The following is a 20010-nucleotide window of genomic DNA, read 5'->3' as shown; positions in this document are numbered from 1 at the left end:
CTTTTAATTTCAAATATTGTATAACAAAACTGCAAACGTGAAGTAGGGGTGAGGTGGGCTGCAAGTGGGCCCCAGGCCGCAAGTTTGAGACCCCTGCTTTAGAAGTTTACTGTTCCAGTTTTGGGTGATGTACATTTTATCCCATAGATGGTGAAGCTTTTTTCTACTGCTCCCTTATTCCCATCTGATTTATTTTAAATACCAGATGTCCTTCCTGACACAACTCCAAAGGGATTTGGCGTGGACCACACTATAGAGTCACTACTCAATTTGAATTTAATGGCAGAAAAGCATCTCATATTTGACAGAGTGCCATTTTTACCACTGTGTAGCATCTCCTCTTTTAACAACAGTCTGTTAATGTCTCAGAACTGAGGAGACCAGCTGCTGGACGTCTGGGAGAGGAATGTTGTCTCATTCTTGACTGATATAGGATTCTGACTGCTCGGCACTGCTGGGTCTGACGATGATGATCCACCAAATGTTTTTAATAAGTTAAGTCTGGGCTTTGGGTCAGTTCAGCACTTTTCTACTATGAAGTCATGCTGTTCTAACAGATGCTGAACTTGCCTTACTGAAATTTGTAGTTCTTCCTGAAAATGAATGGCGGTGCATGTTGTTCGCAAACCTATATTCATCTTTCAGCGTTGACGGTACTTTTCCGTGTGCGAGCTGCCATCAGTCACTAATGAACCCTTATACTGTTAAAGATGCAGGATTTTGAACAGAGCACCGACAACAAGCCAGATGGTCTATCCTCTCTTTAGTTCAGAGGATACAGCATCCAAAAGTTTTTAAAAACAATTACAAATTTAAATTTGTCTGACCACAGAACAGTATTCCACTTTGCCTCAATCCATGTTTGATGGGCTTTAGTCCAAAGAAGACAGTGGGATTTCTGTATTATCTTCACGACAGAGCTTTAACCTGCATTTTTGGATGGCGCTGCAAACTATGACCTGTTTCTGGAAGGGCTCCTGAGCCCACGTACTGATTTTCATGACAGAATCGTCTCTGTTTTTAATGCGGTGCTATCCAAGAGCCCAAAGATCACGCGCAGCCAGCATCAATTTTTGGCCTTGTCCTTTGCGCAACAGAGATTTCTCCAGAGTCTCTTTATAATATTCAAGATATTTACAATTTTATGTTCAGGAACATTATTCTAAAATCGTTCCACAGTTTGCAGATTGGTAAACCTCTGCACGTGTTTACTTCTGGGAAACTGCGTAAACTGTTGTACTTGAACCCAATCATGCTACTGACATGCTGCTAGCTGCAAAATTCATTTTTAAAGTAATATTTCCAAATATGTGACTCTATAATTAATTAGAGGTGAACACAAGGGTAACAGTGGAGAGGTGCAAGGTATTCAACGGTGCTTTCATAGTTTGAGGTAGCTTCCAGTAACATTCGGTAAACTTGGACAAAAAAAAAAAAAAAGAAAAGAAAATATGAGCAAAACTTTTTTTTTTTTTTTTTTTTTAAACATCCAAAACACTCCAACGGTTTTGTGCACACATAATCTCACTGCAGTCTGTATGTACAGTGGCTTCTTACACACATAGAACATTTGTAATATACTTCAGATTATAATGCAGTATATCCTGTGTTAAATAAGCATTCAGTCTCTTACAGCTGCAGTAATGTTTGGCTCTTTCTTGTACATTTTTTAAGTCCCAGTTCAGCGATGCATCATTATGATTCTAGGAAAAAAAACGGGACATTCAGCTGACTAGCCTCCGGGACTCAAACCAGCTTTGTACGGTCAGTCTGATGGAGCCTCTGTCTGCTTGAGCTTTAACCCACTGATTAGCCGGAGACTCTACATTCATGTAGCCTGTAAGAAACACAGAACAGGGCACATAAAAGTAGGAGGAAAACAAAGCAGAGGCGGATTATGAACAGAACATTGTGTATGGGATTACTTGTTTTAGGATATGGCATTAACTGTGCCACAGGGAAGCGTTATAAAGAAGGTTACGAGCTTACCAGTAACGGTGGTGTGGCCTTCAGACGTGTTGTTTTCTACTCCATGGAGAACAACCTCTGGGCTGATATCCACCGACGTCCCACAAAGCCTCACCCCAGCTCTTAATGAGGACGGCACACGCACGCTCACCGCTCCTACGTAAGACACAGAACGAAGGAGAAAAACAATATGACTCAAAAGATGTAACAAAGAAAGTTGTGTCAAATAAAGACAAAGTTGTTCTTGTAATGTGTGTTTACCTTGCTGACTGTGAAGCTCAGCACTGCCACCGTCTCCCACGTAGACATCGATGCCTCCGCTGTCAGAGGAAACCTTCAGGAAGCTATTTGAACCATCTGAAAAAGCAAAGCCTCGGGTGTTTTGTTTTGCTTCCACTGACGGAGACCATATAAAGGGCAATGTGCAGTCGGTCGACTTGCTCACCTATAACTGTATCTCCACACGCATTCTTCACAGTAGTCTCACCTTTAATTAATGAAAGCACATAATTAATGATAACACTTCTAAGACTGTAGATATCACAAGCCTGCAGCTCTAAGTCAACAAGATAATTGTTTCCATGCATGTGTTGGAGTCTGAGGCTCATCATTATCAGGAAGAAAAGGAAACGTCTGCATCAATGGTGCATTTTTCTTACTACACATCACAAAGCTCTGATCTCATCTTGACTTTGAAGAATTAGTCTTCTTAAAACTACATTGTTTCATAGCTTTTCAGAAACGAGTAACAAGCTGGATAAGCGGATAAATTACAACCACATTGCAGTTAAAATCACCTCTGCTTCGAGCCCGGGATTCCAGACATACCAAAGTCCTGCTTTACCAAGCAAGTAACATAAAGCAGCTGAGTACAAAATGTGCTGCAATGTAATATAGTGTGCAAAAAATAGCAACCTCTTTGTGTCTGTGAAGGTTCTCAGTCATCTCTTTGTGCAGATTTACCCATTTTGTGTTACTTTAGATTATTATTGCCTGTGTGTTAACCTGCCAACAGTATTTTAACACTCAGGTCGGTTCTATTTGTTCCAATTTCACACACTGTTGGGATCAATAGCTGGCAATGAGATCTTCATTTGATATTTTTATCCACTGGCAAAAAATATATACATTTACTTAAAAACTAAACTATCATAATCTAAACAATCTAATGTGTAGTAGAGTCTAAGTATTTAATTGCTTATTGGCTCACTTTGCATTGGACTCTGGCTTTCGTAATAACCACACATGTAATTTCATTAAGCTACAAGTTTTTATTAAAAATGAATGATGGACGCTCGCTTTTGCTCACCGTGCACGTGCCCTAGGTTCACTCTCCCCGAACGGGATGAGATGCAGGTGGACTCCGCGTAGATGGCTTTGACCTTCAGAGGGCCGTGCTCTGTTGACACATTCATCTTGGTGCCCTGGAGCTTCTTGACATCCACTGCCTGTAAACGTACAACTGATCACTACACAGGGATGTACACGATGTATAATCGCAGCTTTTTTGATGTTGTTTGTTTTAAGTAATAGCCACAAAAAAAAAAAAAAAGGAAAACATGAAACTCAACACTGCTAACGCGTATTTCAGGGTACTGCTGCCCCCTAATGACTGCTGAGTATAAGGACTAACACGTAGAAATAACAGTCATCCTTACACTGTCTCCCCCAGTGCTGATGACCACGTTGCCATTGATTGTGCCCACACCTGTAACATGCCCTTCGTGGGATTGCACCTCAACCTGATGAGCCTGAAATAAGACAGGAAAAGATGAGAAAGGGCGCTCTTTTCAGGATGCTCACAGTTTGCATAGAGAAGACAGATGATTTGAAATAACAGTAAAGGGACAACTGACACTGAACAAAGGTGGTGGCCTACAACATAAACTGCCAGCTACCTGTGATCCAGTCTTGAGATGTCTTTCCAACAACTTGTACCTTGACCGGTGTGACCTTAATGACTCACAGGACAATTTTCAGGACTACCTCCAAAGGGTGTAACTTCAGGTATTTTGACGTAAAAAAGACTAATTATACTGTGAGCCATTTCAAGTATTACATTAGTAATTTAAGTAGTGCATAATTTCCAGGATTGTTAAAAAAACAAGTCCTCATGACATATTTTATATGTAAGGCAAGGCAAGTTTATTTATATAGCAATTCAATTCAACAGCAAAATGATTCAAAGGGTTTTACAGAGACATTAAAAAACAAAAACAAATAAGAACCATAAATAAAAGAGGACAGCTGAATAGCGGAGCATGCATGATGCACATCAATATAATGGATCATGCAAAATGTAAAAAGGCAAGGTGAAGCCACTACAATATAAAGGTGCAGGGCATTTACAGTGTAAGATGGGGAAATTTTGTTTGTCTTTTCACTAAAATACCCAGAAACTACACATTACTTAAAACTGCTTGGAGTATAATTATTTCTTCGTTCCTGTATAAACTTGAATTTTGAATCTTGAATTTTAAATGCATCGTAATTTCAGGTAAAATACATGGAAAATCAGTTTAATTGAATTACAACCTGATTCACAGGCCAGTGAAGAAGTCCACTTGCCTTCAGCTCAAGTGTTTAAGGATCAACAGTCACAGTCAGTAAATGTTTTGATAGATGAAGGTCAGGGCCGAGCTGTTTTAGCAGAAGAGTGTGTGGTTTGGCTTTGTCTTTGTAACATAAGCAGGCTGGAGAAAGACATAGTGTGGGTAAATTGCTCCAACAAGTAGGACCGACTAATTGCAGGCCTGACATGTGTTGCCAATACCCACCTTGACAGAGTGCAGCAGGCAGTTCCCCTTTTCTGTTCGCACCTTGCAGATATCACACTCCATATTCTTAACTTGCACGCTTCCCTTTCCTTGAGTAGTAATGAAGAGATCTGACAAAATTTCACATACAGAAATTATTCAAAGACGCAGAGCGCAGAATCACTTTAGTGTGGATCCCCTGTCATAGACACACTCACTGCTTTTGAGGGGTGCAGACATTTCGATGGACACGTCGCTGTCCACCGTCTCAGCGGATATTAGGAGCTCTTTGCTCCGGTCATCATAGTGGACCTTTAACCGGTCCAGACTGACTTCCTGCTCCTTGTCTGGCCCGTGGACTGTTATGAAGGCTCGATCAGCCTCGGGGTAGGTGTGCGGGTCCAGCGGGTGGATGGATATGTTGCAGCCTATCTGTGCGCGCACCGTGGTGAAGGGGCTCACTGACAGATCCCACCGCCTCAGAGGCTGCTTCACCTCTTCATGAGCAGGAGACTTTAGAGGGGCAGAGAACGAGAGCGAGCGTGGAGTGTGCGGAGGACACCGGGTGGGTGTGAGAGTCTTGGGGCTGACCGTCAGGGACCAGCAGCGGAGAAGCCCGACAGACCCCCGCTGACCTGCTGATCCCCAAAACATCTCGGTAAATCAACTAATCCACGCCTGACTGTAGCCACAAGACACACTATAAACACGCCATTCACTCGAGATCCGCGCAAGACAAAACGTTTCCGGTATGACATTTCAGATTAAAAGCTTCATGAAAAATATGTGCACAAGAGATCCTAAAAACTGTATATACTGTGTTTACAGCACCTCGGTAATAGCTCTTTCAACACTAAACTCTTATTCATTTACCTTTCTGTGCAATATGTTTATGTTATAAGCAGAAACACTTGTCCTGAGGTTTGCAGTGAGAAAGTGCTTCGTTATGGGTTCAGAAAAAATATTTTTATTTCAGGAAGACAGTTTTCTGGGCACATTCGCAAATCCGGTCCGCATTAAATCCTGACTCTGGCATCTGCCAGTCATTTATTGTACGCATTAATTAATCACAAAGATGTCGTCACAGGATTGAACTAATTTTCTCGAGGTGGGCGGATTGATCTAAATAGCAGTATTATCGATACCAATGTTGGTATCATATCATTGTAGCACTGTAGGATCGATACATTGTTTCTATCATCTAAGTTCAGTGTATCGTCCACTGAACAGTGTGAAATTAATGATTTATTTGTTTTAATGAAAAATATACCTCAAACATCCACTATGAAAAGCATCTGAACCTTTTTTGTGTTTACTGTCATGTCTATTTTAGTTATAGTCTATAGCACATAATTAGCACGTTTTGTTAACTAATTATTAATCACAGGGATTTGATGGTCATTAAAATTTTGGATCATACCAAAATCTACTAGTAATTTCTCAGGTGCTGACACAAAGTCAGCGTAACAGGACCTATTGCCAGGAATCGGCTGACAAACTTTATTGAATATTTCTAAACAATCCTTCAAAAGAAACATCATATTTGCTTTGCACTAAGCTCAAGCTTTCCAAAACCTCTGCTACTCTCTATGCTCTGTGGACTGTCCAATATTAAAAATCATACTTTTCCACGTCACCTTACTTTTTATTTAAGTTTATGATTTTGGGTTGAAGGGAAAGTAATTGACTTCTGGTGTTGCTCCGTGTCACTCTCATACGCTTAACAAACCGGATGTAGAGTCTTGCGTAAACGGCGCAAACTTAGAACCTCCCCTCTACCGGTCCTGTCCAATCAGTAGGATTACGCTATCAGGTCGGAAGTGACGTTAGGTTCGTCGCAAAGGGTGTAGGAAAAAAATGAGTTTGGACCCCTGTTACCGAAGCCTAATATGGTGGAGGTGGAGCAGCCCGTCATGAGTCGGAAGACCCTGGTGTTGCACTTCTAGTTATTTTTAATTTAGCTATATTTGTTATTGGATTTTGGCTAATCTGTGCTGCTGATTATTACAGAGGAAAACGAACTGAATGCAAATGCTTCTGTAAACTCATTTTATTCATTTTAACAAAACAAAAGCATTCAACACACCACAGACAGCTTCAATCTATGAACTGCCCTTCCAGTACATGTAATAAAAGTCTCTTATGCTACATACCCGTCACGGTGACCAGATCCCAACATACTACATGTGGGGCAAACCATTTGTTTTGTTACTGACGAAATAAATACAAATAATTACACAAAACTATGCTGGTGTCAGGGTTGGCATCGGTGTGATAGGAATGACGATTTATTTGAAACCGATGCGTATGTAACGAGCTTTCTAGTCTTTGTGCACTCCTATATTTCCTTATTCTACAGTCCTAATACTCCTACTTGTCATTTCTGTTTGATAAGGACGCATCCACGGATCGCCACATGTTTCTTAAAATGCGGGGCCTTGGTTGGAGTGGAGAGGGGCAAAAGGATAAACATGCCGTGAAGTGGGGCACCTGGTCACCTTGGATTCATATCACTGGTAGAAAAATAACTCTTCACATGAAGATTTCCTTCATTTTCAAATTCCCCTCTCGACAAAAGCAATGTTATCACTTTATTATGGAAAGGTTATAAAAGAAACTAGGCAACCCTGCTTTTGTCACTAGTATATACATCCTGTTATTGTAAACAACACATTATAGAAAACACCACAGGGCGGCAGTATTGCCTTACTGGTTAAATAGTGTGGAGCGTACACTAGATTTCATTAAACTTTTATGGAGTATCCTGCGGGCTTATCGTTGACGATGGTATTTAAACCCTTGTTTTCTTTCCCCAGCACATCTTATGGCACAAAGTCTTTAGGTCTGATCATCATCCTCACTCTCTTAAAAGACTGTCTCTCATTGGTGGGGTAGTACTCTGATAATATGTTGTGCCATGTCCCCCAGAAAATCCCATTCCGCACACCTTTGTACCTCCCGTCGTAATATCTCCCGTTAAGGTTTGCGCTCATGCAGGCGTCAAACCACCAGCCGGAGCTGTAGTAGGCCCCGCAGTTCCCGGAGGGGTAGCGGTCGTGGTCCCTGTCCGGCGTGGTGAACGCCCTGTTGCTGTGATCGTACTTTTTGCTGAAGCGGAGAGCATTACCTGCGGTGCCCGAGTAACTGCCTACTGTCAGTCTATAGCGCAGGCGTTCGCTGGCCACCTTGAACTGCTCGTACTGCGCATACCCCGTCAACCCGTCAAAATCCTCCAGCTCCACCCGCAGCACCATCTCCCTGTCGCGGGTCAGCAGGTGGATGATGTTGTTGCCCAGCCAAAACTCCCCTCTGTCAAGCTCCCCGAAGCCGGATTGGTATTCTGCCCAGGTGCGGTTGAAGTTCACGCTGCCGTCCTGGCGGCGCTGCAGGACTGTCCACCCTCCACCCTCCTGCTCCATCTCGCAGTACACCGAGAAGCTACTAGTGCGGAGGTCAGGGGTCACCAGGTAAAGCCCGCTTTTTGTTTTTCCCCTGAGCAGGTGATCTGAGCAGTCTCTCGGTAGCATGGTAACTGTAACACAATGGAAGAAATGACACATTTCTTAAAAAGCCAGTAAGCCCTGATTTATTTAAGCCCTGTTTTCTCTCATCTTCTCTCTCTCATATTCCAGGTGATATTATCATCTCGCAGCTGGGATTTATTCGTGAAATGAGCTGGCTGAGGTCACGAGTGCATCAGGTCAGTGGCTTTTCCACCATAAAAAGAGTTACTGTGTGTGAGGGCCTTCAAAGTGGACCTCCACGGTAGATGAAAAGATATAGTTTAAAACAGAAATGGTGTTGGAGGCATACACGTGAAGGAAGTTTAATAATTTCCCCTTTAAAATAATTGATTGTCTAGTCCAACTTTCCTATATTTTCCTCCTGACTTTTAAAAAGAAGGTGAAATGAGGCAATAACAGGCAGTTAGAGAAAGAAAAGCGTGCATTTAAAATCCTATTAACCTTCTGTTTTTACTCTATGATGTCATGGATGCTGGTAAATGTTATTTTAATTAATTGCTGGGGGAAAAATAGCCACTTGTTGAGTTCACTCTCTGTAAACAGCTCTCCACAAAAGGATGGTTTAAAGCTGTTGGTCTTTGCATAGTTGTGGTTTTATCTTTAGTCATGACATTCATTAGGAGCGACACATTTCACACACATGCAGATTCCTCCTTTGACAAATAATAGCCAGTGATGTATGATACAAATCTGCCCACATAATTATATTATGAGGATCATTAGAGTTTACTATGAGATTGTATTGCTTAATTCCTTTCAGCTTAAGTCATTATTAGTGGTCTTATTTATGTCTTTTTGAGTAGTAATAAAGCAATAAGCATTCAGATACTAATGTGGCACAATTCATTGCACATTTCTCGGCCTTGGGACCTTGAATGTATGCGTGCTTCGCATTTCAAGCCCAGTATAATCTGCATTGATCACTAACATGTCTTGCAGCTGACTGGCAGAAACAGTTTACATTTCACAAGCACACAGAGACAAAACAGGATCAGTGTGATAGAATAAAACAGAATCTCTTGCCTTTAGGTGGTTTGTCTGTTGGCAGTTTGCCGTCCGTGTTGTCAGGCCTGATGCCTCCCTGGTTCTCTTCTGAGTGGTCTTTGTGGTGTATGTTTGGTGGTCTGCCATTAGGACTCAGGCTGTTATTGAAGAAAGCAGCCACCTGGTTGATTTTCACTCGTAACTCACGTGCACTGGGAGTGGAAGCCTCGGCAGCGAGCTCGGGGTGCTTGGGGCCAGGGGTGGTCGCAGTTGTTGACCTGAAGTCAGGGCTGGGTGGAGAGATGGTGTGAGATATGGGAGAAGGAGATGTAGAGAATGCAGGAGCTATTTCTTCCATCTTGTGATGTTTCTCAGTTTGTGTGTCTGAGCCAGAATTTGTCTTTGACTTTGAGGATCCTGGAGTGGTGCTAGGGATAACACTTGTGAGGATCCCACTGATGATTTTGTTTGGTTTTGTTGTCATTGGGATTGATGCTGGTTGACTGGCTGTTTGTGGCCTCAGATCAGACACAATCCTGTTGTTTGGGCTCATAGTGGAATCTTTAGGCTGACTTTGAAGGTGAGGGAAGGCTCCATTTTCCAGACTGTTGGAGGTCTTTGGACCTGGAGTGACAGTTTTACTTAGACTGGGATTGAACTCTCTGTCCCCTGGGGAATGAGTCACTTCAGCAGTATGCTTTATGGGGCCAGATGTAGAAGGCGTGTTGATTTGAGAGGTTTGGGTGTGATCTGAAGTAGTCCAGCTGATGTTAGGTGGATCTGTTTTGGTCTTTGGACTTAGCTTTGGTTGCACTGCTGGTTTTGGCCTTTGAACTGGTGGTGCTCCTGGCCTAACTGTAGGCATGCTTCGTGGTCGGTAAATGAAGGGAAGCCTTGGTTTTGACGTTCTATTGGACTCTGCCCGAGGTGCAGGCTTGGCATTCAGATTAGGCGTTTCTCCAAGCTTAGGTGTTTTAAAGTTGTGACTGGTTTCTGGTGGTTTGGGGCCAGTTTTGGGCCTTACATTCGGTTTTGGCTTGAAGCTTGTCCCAGGTTTTGTATGGCTTGGTTGGTTGGGCACTTGATCAGGTTTGGGTTTTGTAGGGATGTTCTGTCTGGTTTTAGGCTTTTGGTTGGGGGGTGTTTTCATGATCTCAGGCATGGTTTTCTTTCCTGGTGTTGGATCTTGATTAGAATTAGACATGTGTGATGGATTTTCATCAGATGTCTCCTTTTGTTTAGGTTTTTCTGTGTAGCTAGCTGTTGGACTTTCTTTTGATTCAGGCTCTTGGACAGGTTTGGGTTTTGTGGAGATCTTCTGTCTGGCTTTAGGCTTTTGGTTGGGGGGTGTTTTCATTAGATCCGATATGGTCTTCTTTCCAAATGTTGGATCTTGATTAGAATTAGAGACGTGTGAGGGATATTCATCAGATGTCTCATTTTGTTTAGCTTTTTCTGCATAACTAGCTGTCGGACTTTCTTTTGATTCAGGCTCTTGGACAGGTTTGGGTTTTGTAGGGATGATCTGGGTGATTTTAGGCTTTTGGTTGCCAGGTGTTTTTGGTAGATCAGGCATGGTCTTTTTTCCAGATGTTGAATCTTGAGTAGAATTGGAGATGTATGAGAGATTTTCATCAAATGTCTCCCTTTGGTTAGGTATTTCTGTGTAGCTAGCTGTTGGACTGTCTTTTGATTCAGACGTTTGGGTGGGTTTAGGTTTCACGGGAATGTTCTGGCTGGTTTTAGGCTTTTGGTTGGGGGGTGTTTTCAGTAAATCAGGCATGGTCTTCTTTCCAGTTATTAAATCTTGATTAGAATTAGACACATGTGAGGGATTTTCATCAGATGTCTCATTTTGTTTAGGTTTTTCTGTGTATCTTGCTGTTGGACTTTCTTTTGATTCAGGCTCTTGGACAAGTTTGGGTTTTGTAGGGACATTCTGTCTGGTTTTAGGCTTTTCCTTAGGGGGTGTTTTCAGTAGATCAGGTGTGGTCTTCTTTCCAGATGTTGGATCTTGATTAGAATAGGACACTTGCGATGGATTTTCATCAGATGTCTCATTTTGTTTAGCTTTTTCTGCATAGTTAGCTGTTGGACTTACTTTTGATTCAGGTTCTTGGACAGGTTTGGGTTTTGTAGGGATGTTCTGTCTGGTTTTAGGCTTTTCCTTAGGGGGTGTTTTCAGTAGATCAGGTGTAGTCTTCTTTCGCGGTGTTGAATCTTGATTAGAATTAGACACTTGTGAGGGATTTTCATCAGATGTCTGCTTTTGTTTAGGTTTTTCTGTGTAGCTAGCTGTTGGACTTTCTTTTGATTCAGGCTCTTGGACATGTTTGGGTTTTGTAGGGATGATCTGGGTGATTTTAGGCTTTTGGTTGGGGGGTGTTTTTGGTAGATCTGGTGTAGTCTTCTTTCCAGATATGGGATCTTGATTAGAATAAGGCACTTGCGATGGATTTTCATCAGATGTCTCATTTTGTTTAGCTTTTTCTGCATAGTTAGCTGTTGGACTTACTTTTGATTTAGGCTCTTGGACAGGTTTTGGTTTTGTAGGGATGTTCTGTCTGGTTTTAGGCTTTTCCTTAGGGGGTGTTTTCAGTAGATCAGGTGTAGTCTTCTTTCGCGGTGTTGAATCTTGATTAGAATTAGACACTTGTGAGGGATTTTCATCAGATGTCTCCTTTTGTTTAGGTTTTTCTGTGTAGCTAGCTGTTGGACTTTCTTTTGATTCAGGCTCTTGGACATGTTTGGGTTTTGTAGGGATGATCTGGGTGATTTTAGGCTTTTGGTTGGGGGGTGTTTTTGGTAGATCTGGTGTAGTCTTCTTTCCAGATATGGGATCTTGATTAGAATAAGGCACTTGCGATGGATTTTCATCAGATGTCTCATTTTGTTTAGCTTTTTCTGCATAGCTAGCTGTTAGACTTTCTTTTGATTTAGGCTCTTGGACAGGTTTTGGTTTTGTAGGGATGTTCTGTCTGGTTTTAGGCTTTTGGTTGGGGGGTGTTTTTGGTAGATCAGGTATAGTCTTCTTTCCAGATATGGGATCTTGATTAGAATAGGACACTTGCATTGGATTTTCATCAGATGTCTCATTTTGTTTAGCTTTTTCTGCATAGCTAGCTGTTGGACCTACTTTTGATTTAGGCTCTTGGACAGGTTTTGGTTTTGTAGGGATGTTCTGTCTGGTTTTAGGCTTTTCCTTAGGGGGTGTTTTCAGTAGATCAGTTGTAGTCTTCTTTCGCGGTGTTGAATCCTGATTAGAATTAGACACATGCGAGGGATATTCATCAGATGTCTCATTTTGTTTAGCTTTTTCTGTGTAGCTAGCTGTTCGACTTTCTTTTGATTCACGATCTTGGACAGGTTTGGGTTTTGTAGGGATGTTCTGTCTGGTTTTAGGCTTTTCGTTAGGGAGTGTTTTCATTAGATCAGGCATGGTCTTCTTTCGCGGTGTTGAATCTTGATTAGAATTAGACACTTGTGAGGGATTTTCATCAGATGTCTGCTTTTGTTCAGGTTTTTCTGTGTAGCTAGCTGTTGGACTTTCTTTTGATTCAGGCTCTTGGACATGTTTGGGTTTTGTAGGGATGATCTGGGTGATTTTAGGCTTTTGGTTGGGGGGTGTTTTTGGTAGATCTGGTGTAGTCTTCTTTCCAGATATGGGATCTTGATTAGAATAAGGCACTTGTGATGGATTTTCATCAGATGTCTCATTTTGTTTAGCTTTTTCTGCATAGCTAGCTGTTGGACTTTCTTTTAATTCAGGCTCTTGGACAGGTTTTGGTTTTGTAGGGATGTTCTGTCTGGTTTTAGGCTTTTCCTTAGGGGGTGTTTTTGGTAGATCAGGTGTGGTCTTCTTTCGCGGTGTTGAATCCTGATTAGAATTAGACACATGCAAGGGATTTTCATCAGATGTCTCATTTTGTTTAGCTTTTTCTGTGTAGCTAGCTGTTGGACTTTCTTTTGATTCAGGCTCTTGGACAGGTTTTTGTTTTGTAGGGATGATCTGCGTGATTTTAGACTTTTGGTTGGGGGGTGTTTTCGTTAGATCAGGTGTGGTCTTCTTTCGCGGTGTTGAATCTTGATTAAAATAAGACACTTGCGTTGGATTTTCATCAGATGTCCCACTGTAGCCAGGTTTTTGGTCAGTTGTTGTTTTTTCTCCACCTTTTGACCATTTTTCTATTTTTTGATTTTGGTCCGGCTTCTCAGTTTTTGGATTATGGACTATTCCCTTCTCGGATTTCGGTTCAATCTCGGTTTGATTAGTAGCAGTAACTTGATCAGGATATTCATCAGATCCGGCCGTGTTTGCATTCTGAGGTCTGTGATGTGGCGGAGGTGTCCAAATAGGAGTCACAGTCTTTTCATTAGGTTTTGACTTTTGAGTAGGTAACTTGTTTTGATCAGATGTATAATTTTGGCCATATTTAGGTATAGAATCGTTATTCAAATTTTGATCAGTGGGTAAAATATGAGGGGGAATTCTTTGCTTAGGTTTTGAAGTTTCGACTCCTTTTGGGTCTTTGCCAGGTTGAGGTCTTTGGTCGATTCTGGGTTTGTGGTGAAAAGGATGCTTCTTTTGGTTGTATTTTGGTCTTTTGCCAGGCTTTGGTCCTTGGCCTGGCAGAGGTTTTGCTCCAATCTTAGTATTTGAGCTGATGTTCTTTTTAGCTGTCCAGCGGCTGTCATCTATAGCTCCTACAGTTAAATCCTGATGATGAGCTGTGGTGACTGTAGTTGTCGTAGTTGAACTAATGTGACTGTGGAGGCCTGACCTGGATGTAGTAGTTTGATTGGTTATGTGTTGTCCACTCCCTGTGCTCATTGTAGTTTCTGTGTGAGTATTTGCATCAGCTTTTGGAGGCTTAGAAATCCCAGCTGCTACAAGGCCTGTGTTTTGGGTTGTTATCTCGTGACTGACATCTGTGATATAATGCAAGGTGGAGCTGGGCATTGGGGGAGATGGAATAGATGACGTAGCTTCATTCGAGTCCACAGAGTCTAGCCCTAGAGCTATATTAATTGTAGAGTGAGGAGTTGGGCTGATTGAAACAAAGTCTGTCCTTTTAGTTGCTTCGCTGGATGGTAATTCTCTATCGTCTCCCTCTCCACTCTCTGTCTCTTCGTCTTCTGTTTTGATCTCCTTTCCCGTCTCTCTGCCCTCGCCCCCCTCTTTTATAGTCTTTTCTTTTTCAGTGTGCCTGATTTTTTCGGTCTGTTTTCGTTCCTCATTATTTTGCTCTACTTGTACTCTCTTTTCCATTTCCTTTTTCTTCTCCTCCCTGCTCTGCTCTTGCTCCTGATTTGTATTCTCATCATGGTTCTCTGAGATCTTTATCCTATCACTGGCTGCAGTTTGGGTCTCTGTTTCCTCTGTTTTATCTTGCCACACGTGATGACCACTTTCTTCAGTTTTATTTACATTAGTGAAAGTCTTTCTTTCTTTTCCATGCTCCAGATTATTCTCTTGATATCCCTTTGAATTCTCTTCTCCGGCGGTGTCTTTATTTCTGTCTCTCTCCCCCTGCCTATTGTTTTTGTCAGCAACCTTTTCTCCTACTGTTCCCTCATTTACACCACCAGTTGTTACCTTTGTTGGAACTACTTTGTCCTTTCCTTTTCCTCTGTCTGATTGAGTTGTTCCGTCAGTTTCCAGCACTTCTGTCAGAGTTTCTTTTATGAGTCCTCCATTGCTCTCTCTTTCTGTCTCCCATTTCTTTCTTTCTTTCTCTTCCAGAGTGCCTGTTTTTTCCGAGTCTCCATCTCCTTCCATAACACTGACTGTGCTGCACTCTTGTTTAAAACCATTCTCTTGAAGTCTCTCATTCACCCAGTTTCTGTCATCCTCACGTCTATCCGTCTCCTCACTCAGCGTCTCACGCTCATTCTCTCTGTGCCTTCCACACTCTCTCTCAGTTTGGCTTACTGTACAGTCTGCGCAGATCTCCCGCAGTTCATCCACACTGTCCTTCAGCTTCTGCAGGTCCTCCACGATCTTCTCCAGCTCTTTGAGCTGCTGTGGCAGGTGAATCCTCAGCGGTGGCAAAGTGAGTAAGTAAGGGCACGTGTTCTCATGCTGCACCTGTCTGCACTGCCCCCCAGGCGTCAGTGTTACAGTGCAGGGACCAAATCCTTTATCCACAAGGAGTATTCCTTCATCAGAGTCTGCTGTGATCCAAGAAAGACTTGAGAAGGCCAGCAGGGTCCCACATACGCACAGGGCTGTTAACCTCATTGCAGCCTGAGAGCAAAGAGTGAAGGGAGAGGAGGGAGAGAGTGTAAAAACACCCACCTCAGTTTGTGAGAAGCGCAGCGAAGGAGGAAAGGTGGGAGGGAGAAGAGGAGGGAGTGGGAAATGATGGAGCTGTGCAGTGAAAAGTGAATCTGTGAGATATCTGAGAAAAATGAAGGAAGGAAGGAAGAAAGAGGGGAAAATAAAACAGAAAAGTGAGAGTAGGTACGTTTTTAAGATAGTGAATGATATGGATGAAGCGTGAGGAAATCCGAAGATATTTCTGCCTCATAATATAAGCAGAATTAACTGCAGCAGTTAGTAACCACTTGGGAAACATTATAAAACATGGAAACTTTAGAAAGCACATGTCTTAACAATTTATTGGATTACAATTGATTCTAATTCCACTCACATCAGTTAATGAAGAACATTTGCAACACATTCTCCCTCTATGCTGTAATGATAAATGTAACACGGACTTGAATATGCATGTGTGTCGCAGTTGCTTTGGCAAGAGCGTCCCGAGCTTCCTGACAATGCGTACACAAACATGTGAATGGCACATGTAACATTTGAAGCAAAAAAGCTGCTGCTGGACTGAAGCCAAGAGGCTGTTATTCAGATTTGAATGGGCATGCTTCATTTTACTGTAAACTGTGAGGCTTAGTTCAGCTCATGATTAATGGTGGGCAGGAATGTCTGATTTATCTAAGAAGACCATTTGATTAAAACACAGTTCCAGAAGAGATAAATATCTCGTGTACTATTGACTTTATTCGGACAGTTCTAATCCCCAACAAGTGTCAGGGATCGGTGAGGCAATCTCTGGGTGGAGAGGTTGATCTGACTATGTACAGACTGTTCATCTGTATTTGGGGTCTTGGCTAATTCGTTTTGTCTACATATAGTCAGAAAACAGGAAAGAGAGAAAACCGAGTCACATGAACTAAATGAGGCATCTGCTTCACAGGGAGTTTGGATAATGAGGCTTTACTTTCTCGGACCACGGGTGTAAATGTCAGTCCCACAACAGGATATGAGATATGAGTGATAGCATGCAATGCCAGTGTTTGATGTTTCAGAAATGTGTCTGTTTTTAAAGTTTGTTAGACCACTAAAATGATCTTACTTATCGACCGAGACACGATCTCTGCGCACTTTTTTGTCTGTGTCTATTTGACCAGCTGAGAGATTTCTCAGCTGTCCTTTAATAATGACAAAGGAAACCATTTGTTTAGTGAGAGCACCGTGGGAAGCCTCAGGTTAGAAATGAAAAACGATTGAAGTAGAAGGCTGGATGCGGCACATCGCCGGTCTGCGAGGTCACGAACGCATCTGGAGAAACTGCATCGTCTAAGAGCGTAACAGCTTTAAATCCTGCGGTTGGTCTCAGAGAGGAGTATTTTAAAATGTTTTGGCTATTGTAATCTGTGTAACCCTTCTCTGTCTAACTTTAAATTTCAAGTTGGATGGTTCTCCTCCTCCTCCTTCTCCTGCTGTGCTAATGCAGCTATGAGCTCATTTGACGTTTGACAACTGTTGGCAGGATAAAAGCCAGGAATAAGTGTCCTTTCACCTTTCACAGGCACTTCAGTACTTCAACACTTACACTGGGAAATGGTGTGAGATAAATGTTTACGCTCTCTTAGCATTAGGCTGTATTGATTTATTATCACAGGGCTGCATCTTTTACAGAGCGGCCAACTCTAAATCTCAGACATTTACTGCTTAACCACAACAAAGTAGCCTGACGCACGGGCCGCACGATGAAATGAGAACGATTGGAGTTTTTAGAGCAGTCGATCGACATGTAAAGGCTAGATTCATTTGAATGAATTCATTTTGTTTCTTTGACAGCTCCAGATCCCAGTCAGCAGCTCCATTGTTCCCAATAATAACCTCACTCCTGCTTTATCCATTTATGGACTGCAGCTTTTTTCTCTTCATGGTGCCCTTTTGGGATACAGTGTTTTGAATTCCCTCGGTGAGTTGGCTGGGTCCACTCTCTGTCCCTGATCATGTAAACACTGTGCTTTTTTTTTTTTTTTTTTTTCCATAGGGACTAGAACAAACATCTGACCATCAATCCGGGCTCTGCTGCCTGAGCGTCCTGGCAGACCACTTCATCTCCATCCACTTCGGGCAAAGGAGCCAGTGCCGTCGTTTGCGTCTGTTATGTGCATAAGTGTCTCATTTCCAGCTGCACTGGAGTGAACCCAACAGCTGTCGTAGTGCAGCGCCAGCCTCCTGTAACACCACACTCAGTCTGCCTGCCTGAAGGTATAACCCTACCTGCGTTATTCCACCATCTCTCGGCTCGCATGCCAAGAATAAATAAATATTCAGCTCTGTGATGCAGTACCTGGCCTAATCATGTGAATGGGCCCAAATGTAAAGTCTCCTTCATCCCTCTCTGTTATAAAAATGCGCCTATAGTCATATTCACATGATTTGCCTGGATCTTTAATTCTGCAGTAACGGATGCAATCCTTTGCCATGTGTGAGAATGTTTTTCATTGAACACTGATAGTGACTCTTAAAAGTGAGACAATCAAATGTCCCTCACATCTGGGCTGAATTTCCTGCAGCTAGCCAACACCAGATAACGTCAGGTCAATTAGTTTCTAATCCAAAATCCTGGAATTCGTTAAGAAATTGTTTAAAACTTATATTTAATAATCCTCGTCCTGATAAAGGATATGGAAAACAGGCTTAACATGGGAACAGCTTATCTGCTGTTGTCACTGCCTGCCCACCAGGAGCGGACATTTCTGAGACCCTGGCATGCACATCGAATAAAGAGGTATTTTTCCATTGCAGGAGAGGTGCTTTTTCTTTTAAAAACGTGTGAAGCGTGTGTTGTAGTAAAGGTTCTACAGAGACGTAGCCGTTCGGTTTTCCATCATAACCTGATGTTCATACTGAATAGATTTGTGCTGCATACTGTAAATGTCCCAGCTGCACTTAATAGAAACCATGCATCATACACAGACAATAGCCTAGAGATAAACTCACATAAAGGTGTGCCTGAACGCACCGCAGAAACCCCTTATTTACTAAACCTTCTTCTTCTCAGCACCACTTCCACAGTCATATTTTTAGAGACTGCTAAACATTATGACATTAGTCAGGTGTTGCCATATAATACTTCACTGCACGTGAAAAGGCAAAGTATGGCTGCCTGACAATGTTAAAACAATAAAACTGTTTATTATTCCAGCGTGCCACGAGTAAGAGTGCAGAAAACCAAACTGTGAGAGCTGGTCTTTATTTTCAGAATTTGAGCTACTCCAAGTTTAATGTTTAAAACGATAATAAAGTCACTGAAGATGCCAAATGTGGGGAAATAAAAAGTTGAGCTATTTCCCTCCCAGTTGGAGTAGAATACTACAAAATGATACCTCAAATCTGTCCTCGAGCATAGCAGTCAGGTAGCTGGACTTTCTGCCTCTGCTGAAGATGCTGCAAAGCGTTATCGTCTTTCCACTGACTTGTGTGATAGGAACCAGAAATAAGCTCTATGTACTTCAAACTGTCTTCTCTTCTCTGTGAAAACTGTTTAAAGAGTCAGTGTGCAATCTAATGAGCTATGTCAGCCAAAAGAAATAAACAAATCTCATTTTTGAGTAAGCGCTCGTGAACACTGTGTACACTACCTTTCCGATCTCTCTGCACAGATTAAGACTTCTTCTTTCAAGGCAGTGGATGTAGACTGAAATGTTTCAGTGCCATAACAGAGAGATATCTTTCATCTAATATTAGTATGTGACGAAAGACAGCATTTTAATTTTAATTGCCCAACATTGACATTAAATGAATAATAGTTTTTAGATATTGCATTTAATTAAACTAGTGACTAACTTGTTGTTGTGCAATAGTGATGAAAACACGTGCAGCTGACCACTCCCAACATGAGTAAGGTTTGATGGCACAGTGGTGAGGGTCAGTGAGCAGGGTGATTTCCACAGGAAAACAAACACTTGTAAAAAGCCCTTCAATGCATTTCCACTACTTCACTGCCACCTGCTGGCACAAGCTAGAAGTGTCTCATAAATTAAAAAAACAACATTTCATCATACTCAAAATTTCACATTATCGTCTCCAAATGTCGACATAAAAGCCTTGAGTTTCAAGTTATTTTCTCAGTGCCTTAAGATTTTGAGATAATTAAATTTTGACTTATGGCTAGTTTGTGATTTTTTTTTCAGTAGTGAAAACAAGTTTACATACAACCCAGTTCCATAATAGCTCTAAAACCTTTATAATAGCCCCTAGCAAGGGCGAAATCTTGTGGGAGAAAAAACACCTTTAATGCTCCATCGTTAAAATAATGGCAATCAATTTTTTTCACCATGTCCTGAAATACGTTTTTTCTCTGAAACTGGATTTTTAAAAATCAATTTCACTGCTTTGTTTTGGTCTCACGCAGACATGTAGCTCTCTTCTTTCTTTCTTTTTTTTTTTATTTTTTATCTCTACCTTCACACGTTGCAGCACGGTGGCACGGTGGTTAGCACTGTTGCCGCACAGCAAGAAG

At 42.0% G+C, this 20010-nt stretch overlaps 2 protein-coding genes and 1 long non-coding RNA gene across 3 annotated transcripts; 1 reads left to right on the top strand and 2 right to left on the bottom strand.

Moving 5' to 3' along the window:
• Nucleotides 1-1503: 1503 nt before the first annotated feature.
• On the bottom strand, nt 1504-5462 carry fam185a (family with sequence similarity 185 member A). Its single transcript, XM_082542160.1, has 8 exons — nt 4943-5462; nt 4746-4855; nt 3627-3719; nt 3278-3416; nt 2414-2455; nt 2230-2325; nt 1990-2124; nt 1504-1837 (listed from the first exon to the last, which is right to left on the bottom strand). The coding sequence occupies exons 1-8, from the start codon at nt 5376-5378 to the stop codon at nt 1725-1727; spliced, it is 1164 nt and encodes a 387-aa protein (XP_082398286.1). The 5' UTR covers nt 5379-5462; the 3' UTR covers nt 1504-1724.
• Nucleotides 5463-6759: 1297 nt separating this feature from the next.
• LOC309711705 (uncharacterized protein) lies at nt 6760-15632 on the bottom strand. Its single transcript, XM_082542155.1, has 2 exons — nt 9272-15632; nt 6760-8256 (listed from the first exon to the last, which is right to left on the bottom strand). The coding sequence occupies exons 1-2, from the start codon at nt 15471-15473 to the stop codon at nt 7547-7549; spliced, it is 6912 nt and encodes a 2303-aa protein (XP_082398281.1). The 5' UTR covers nt 15474-15632; the 3' UTR covers nt 6760-7546.
• Nucleotides 8079-18292, top strand: LOC309711709. The gene is made up of 3 exons (XR_014278075.1): nt 8079-8191; nt 8357-8424; nt 17533-18292. It is a non-coding gene; the product is annotated as an uncharacterized lncRNA (long non-coding RNA).
• Nucleotides 18293-20010: the final 1718 nt, after the last annotated feature.

This window comes from Aulonocara stuartgranti (assembly GCF_965226115.1).
Source record: "Aulonocara stuartgranti genome assembly, chromosome: 7".
In the NCBI taxonomy this organism is placed as follows: domain Eukaryota; kingdom Metazoa; phylum Chordata; class Actinopteri; order Cichliformes; family Cichlidae; genus Aulonocara; species Aulonocara stuartgranti.
The sequence above is the reverse complement of the archived record's forward strand: the minus strand, read 5'-3'. Positions and strand labels throughout refer to the sequence as shown.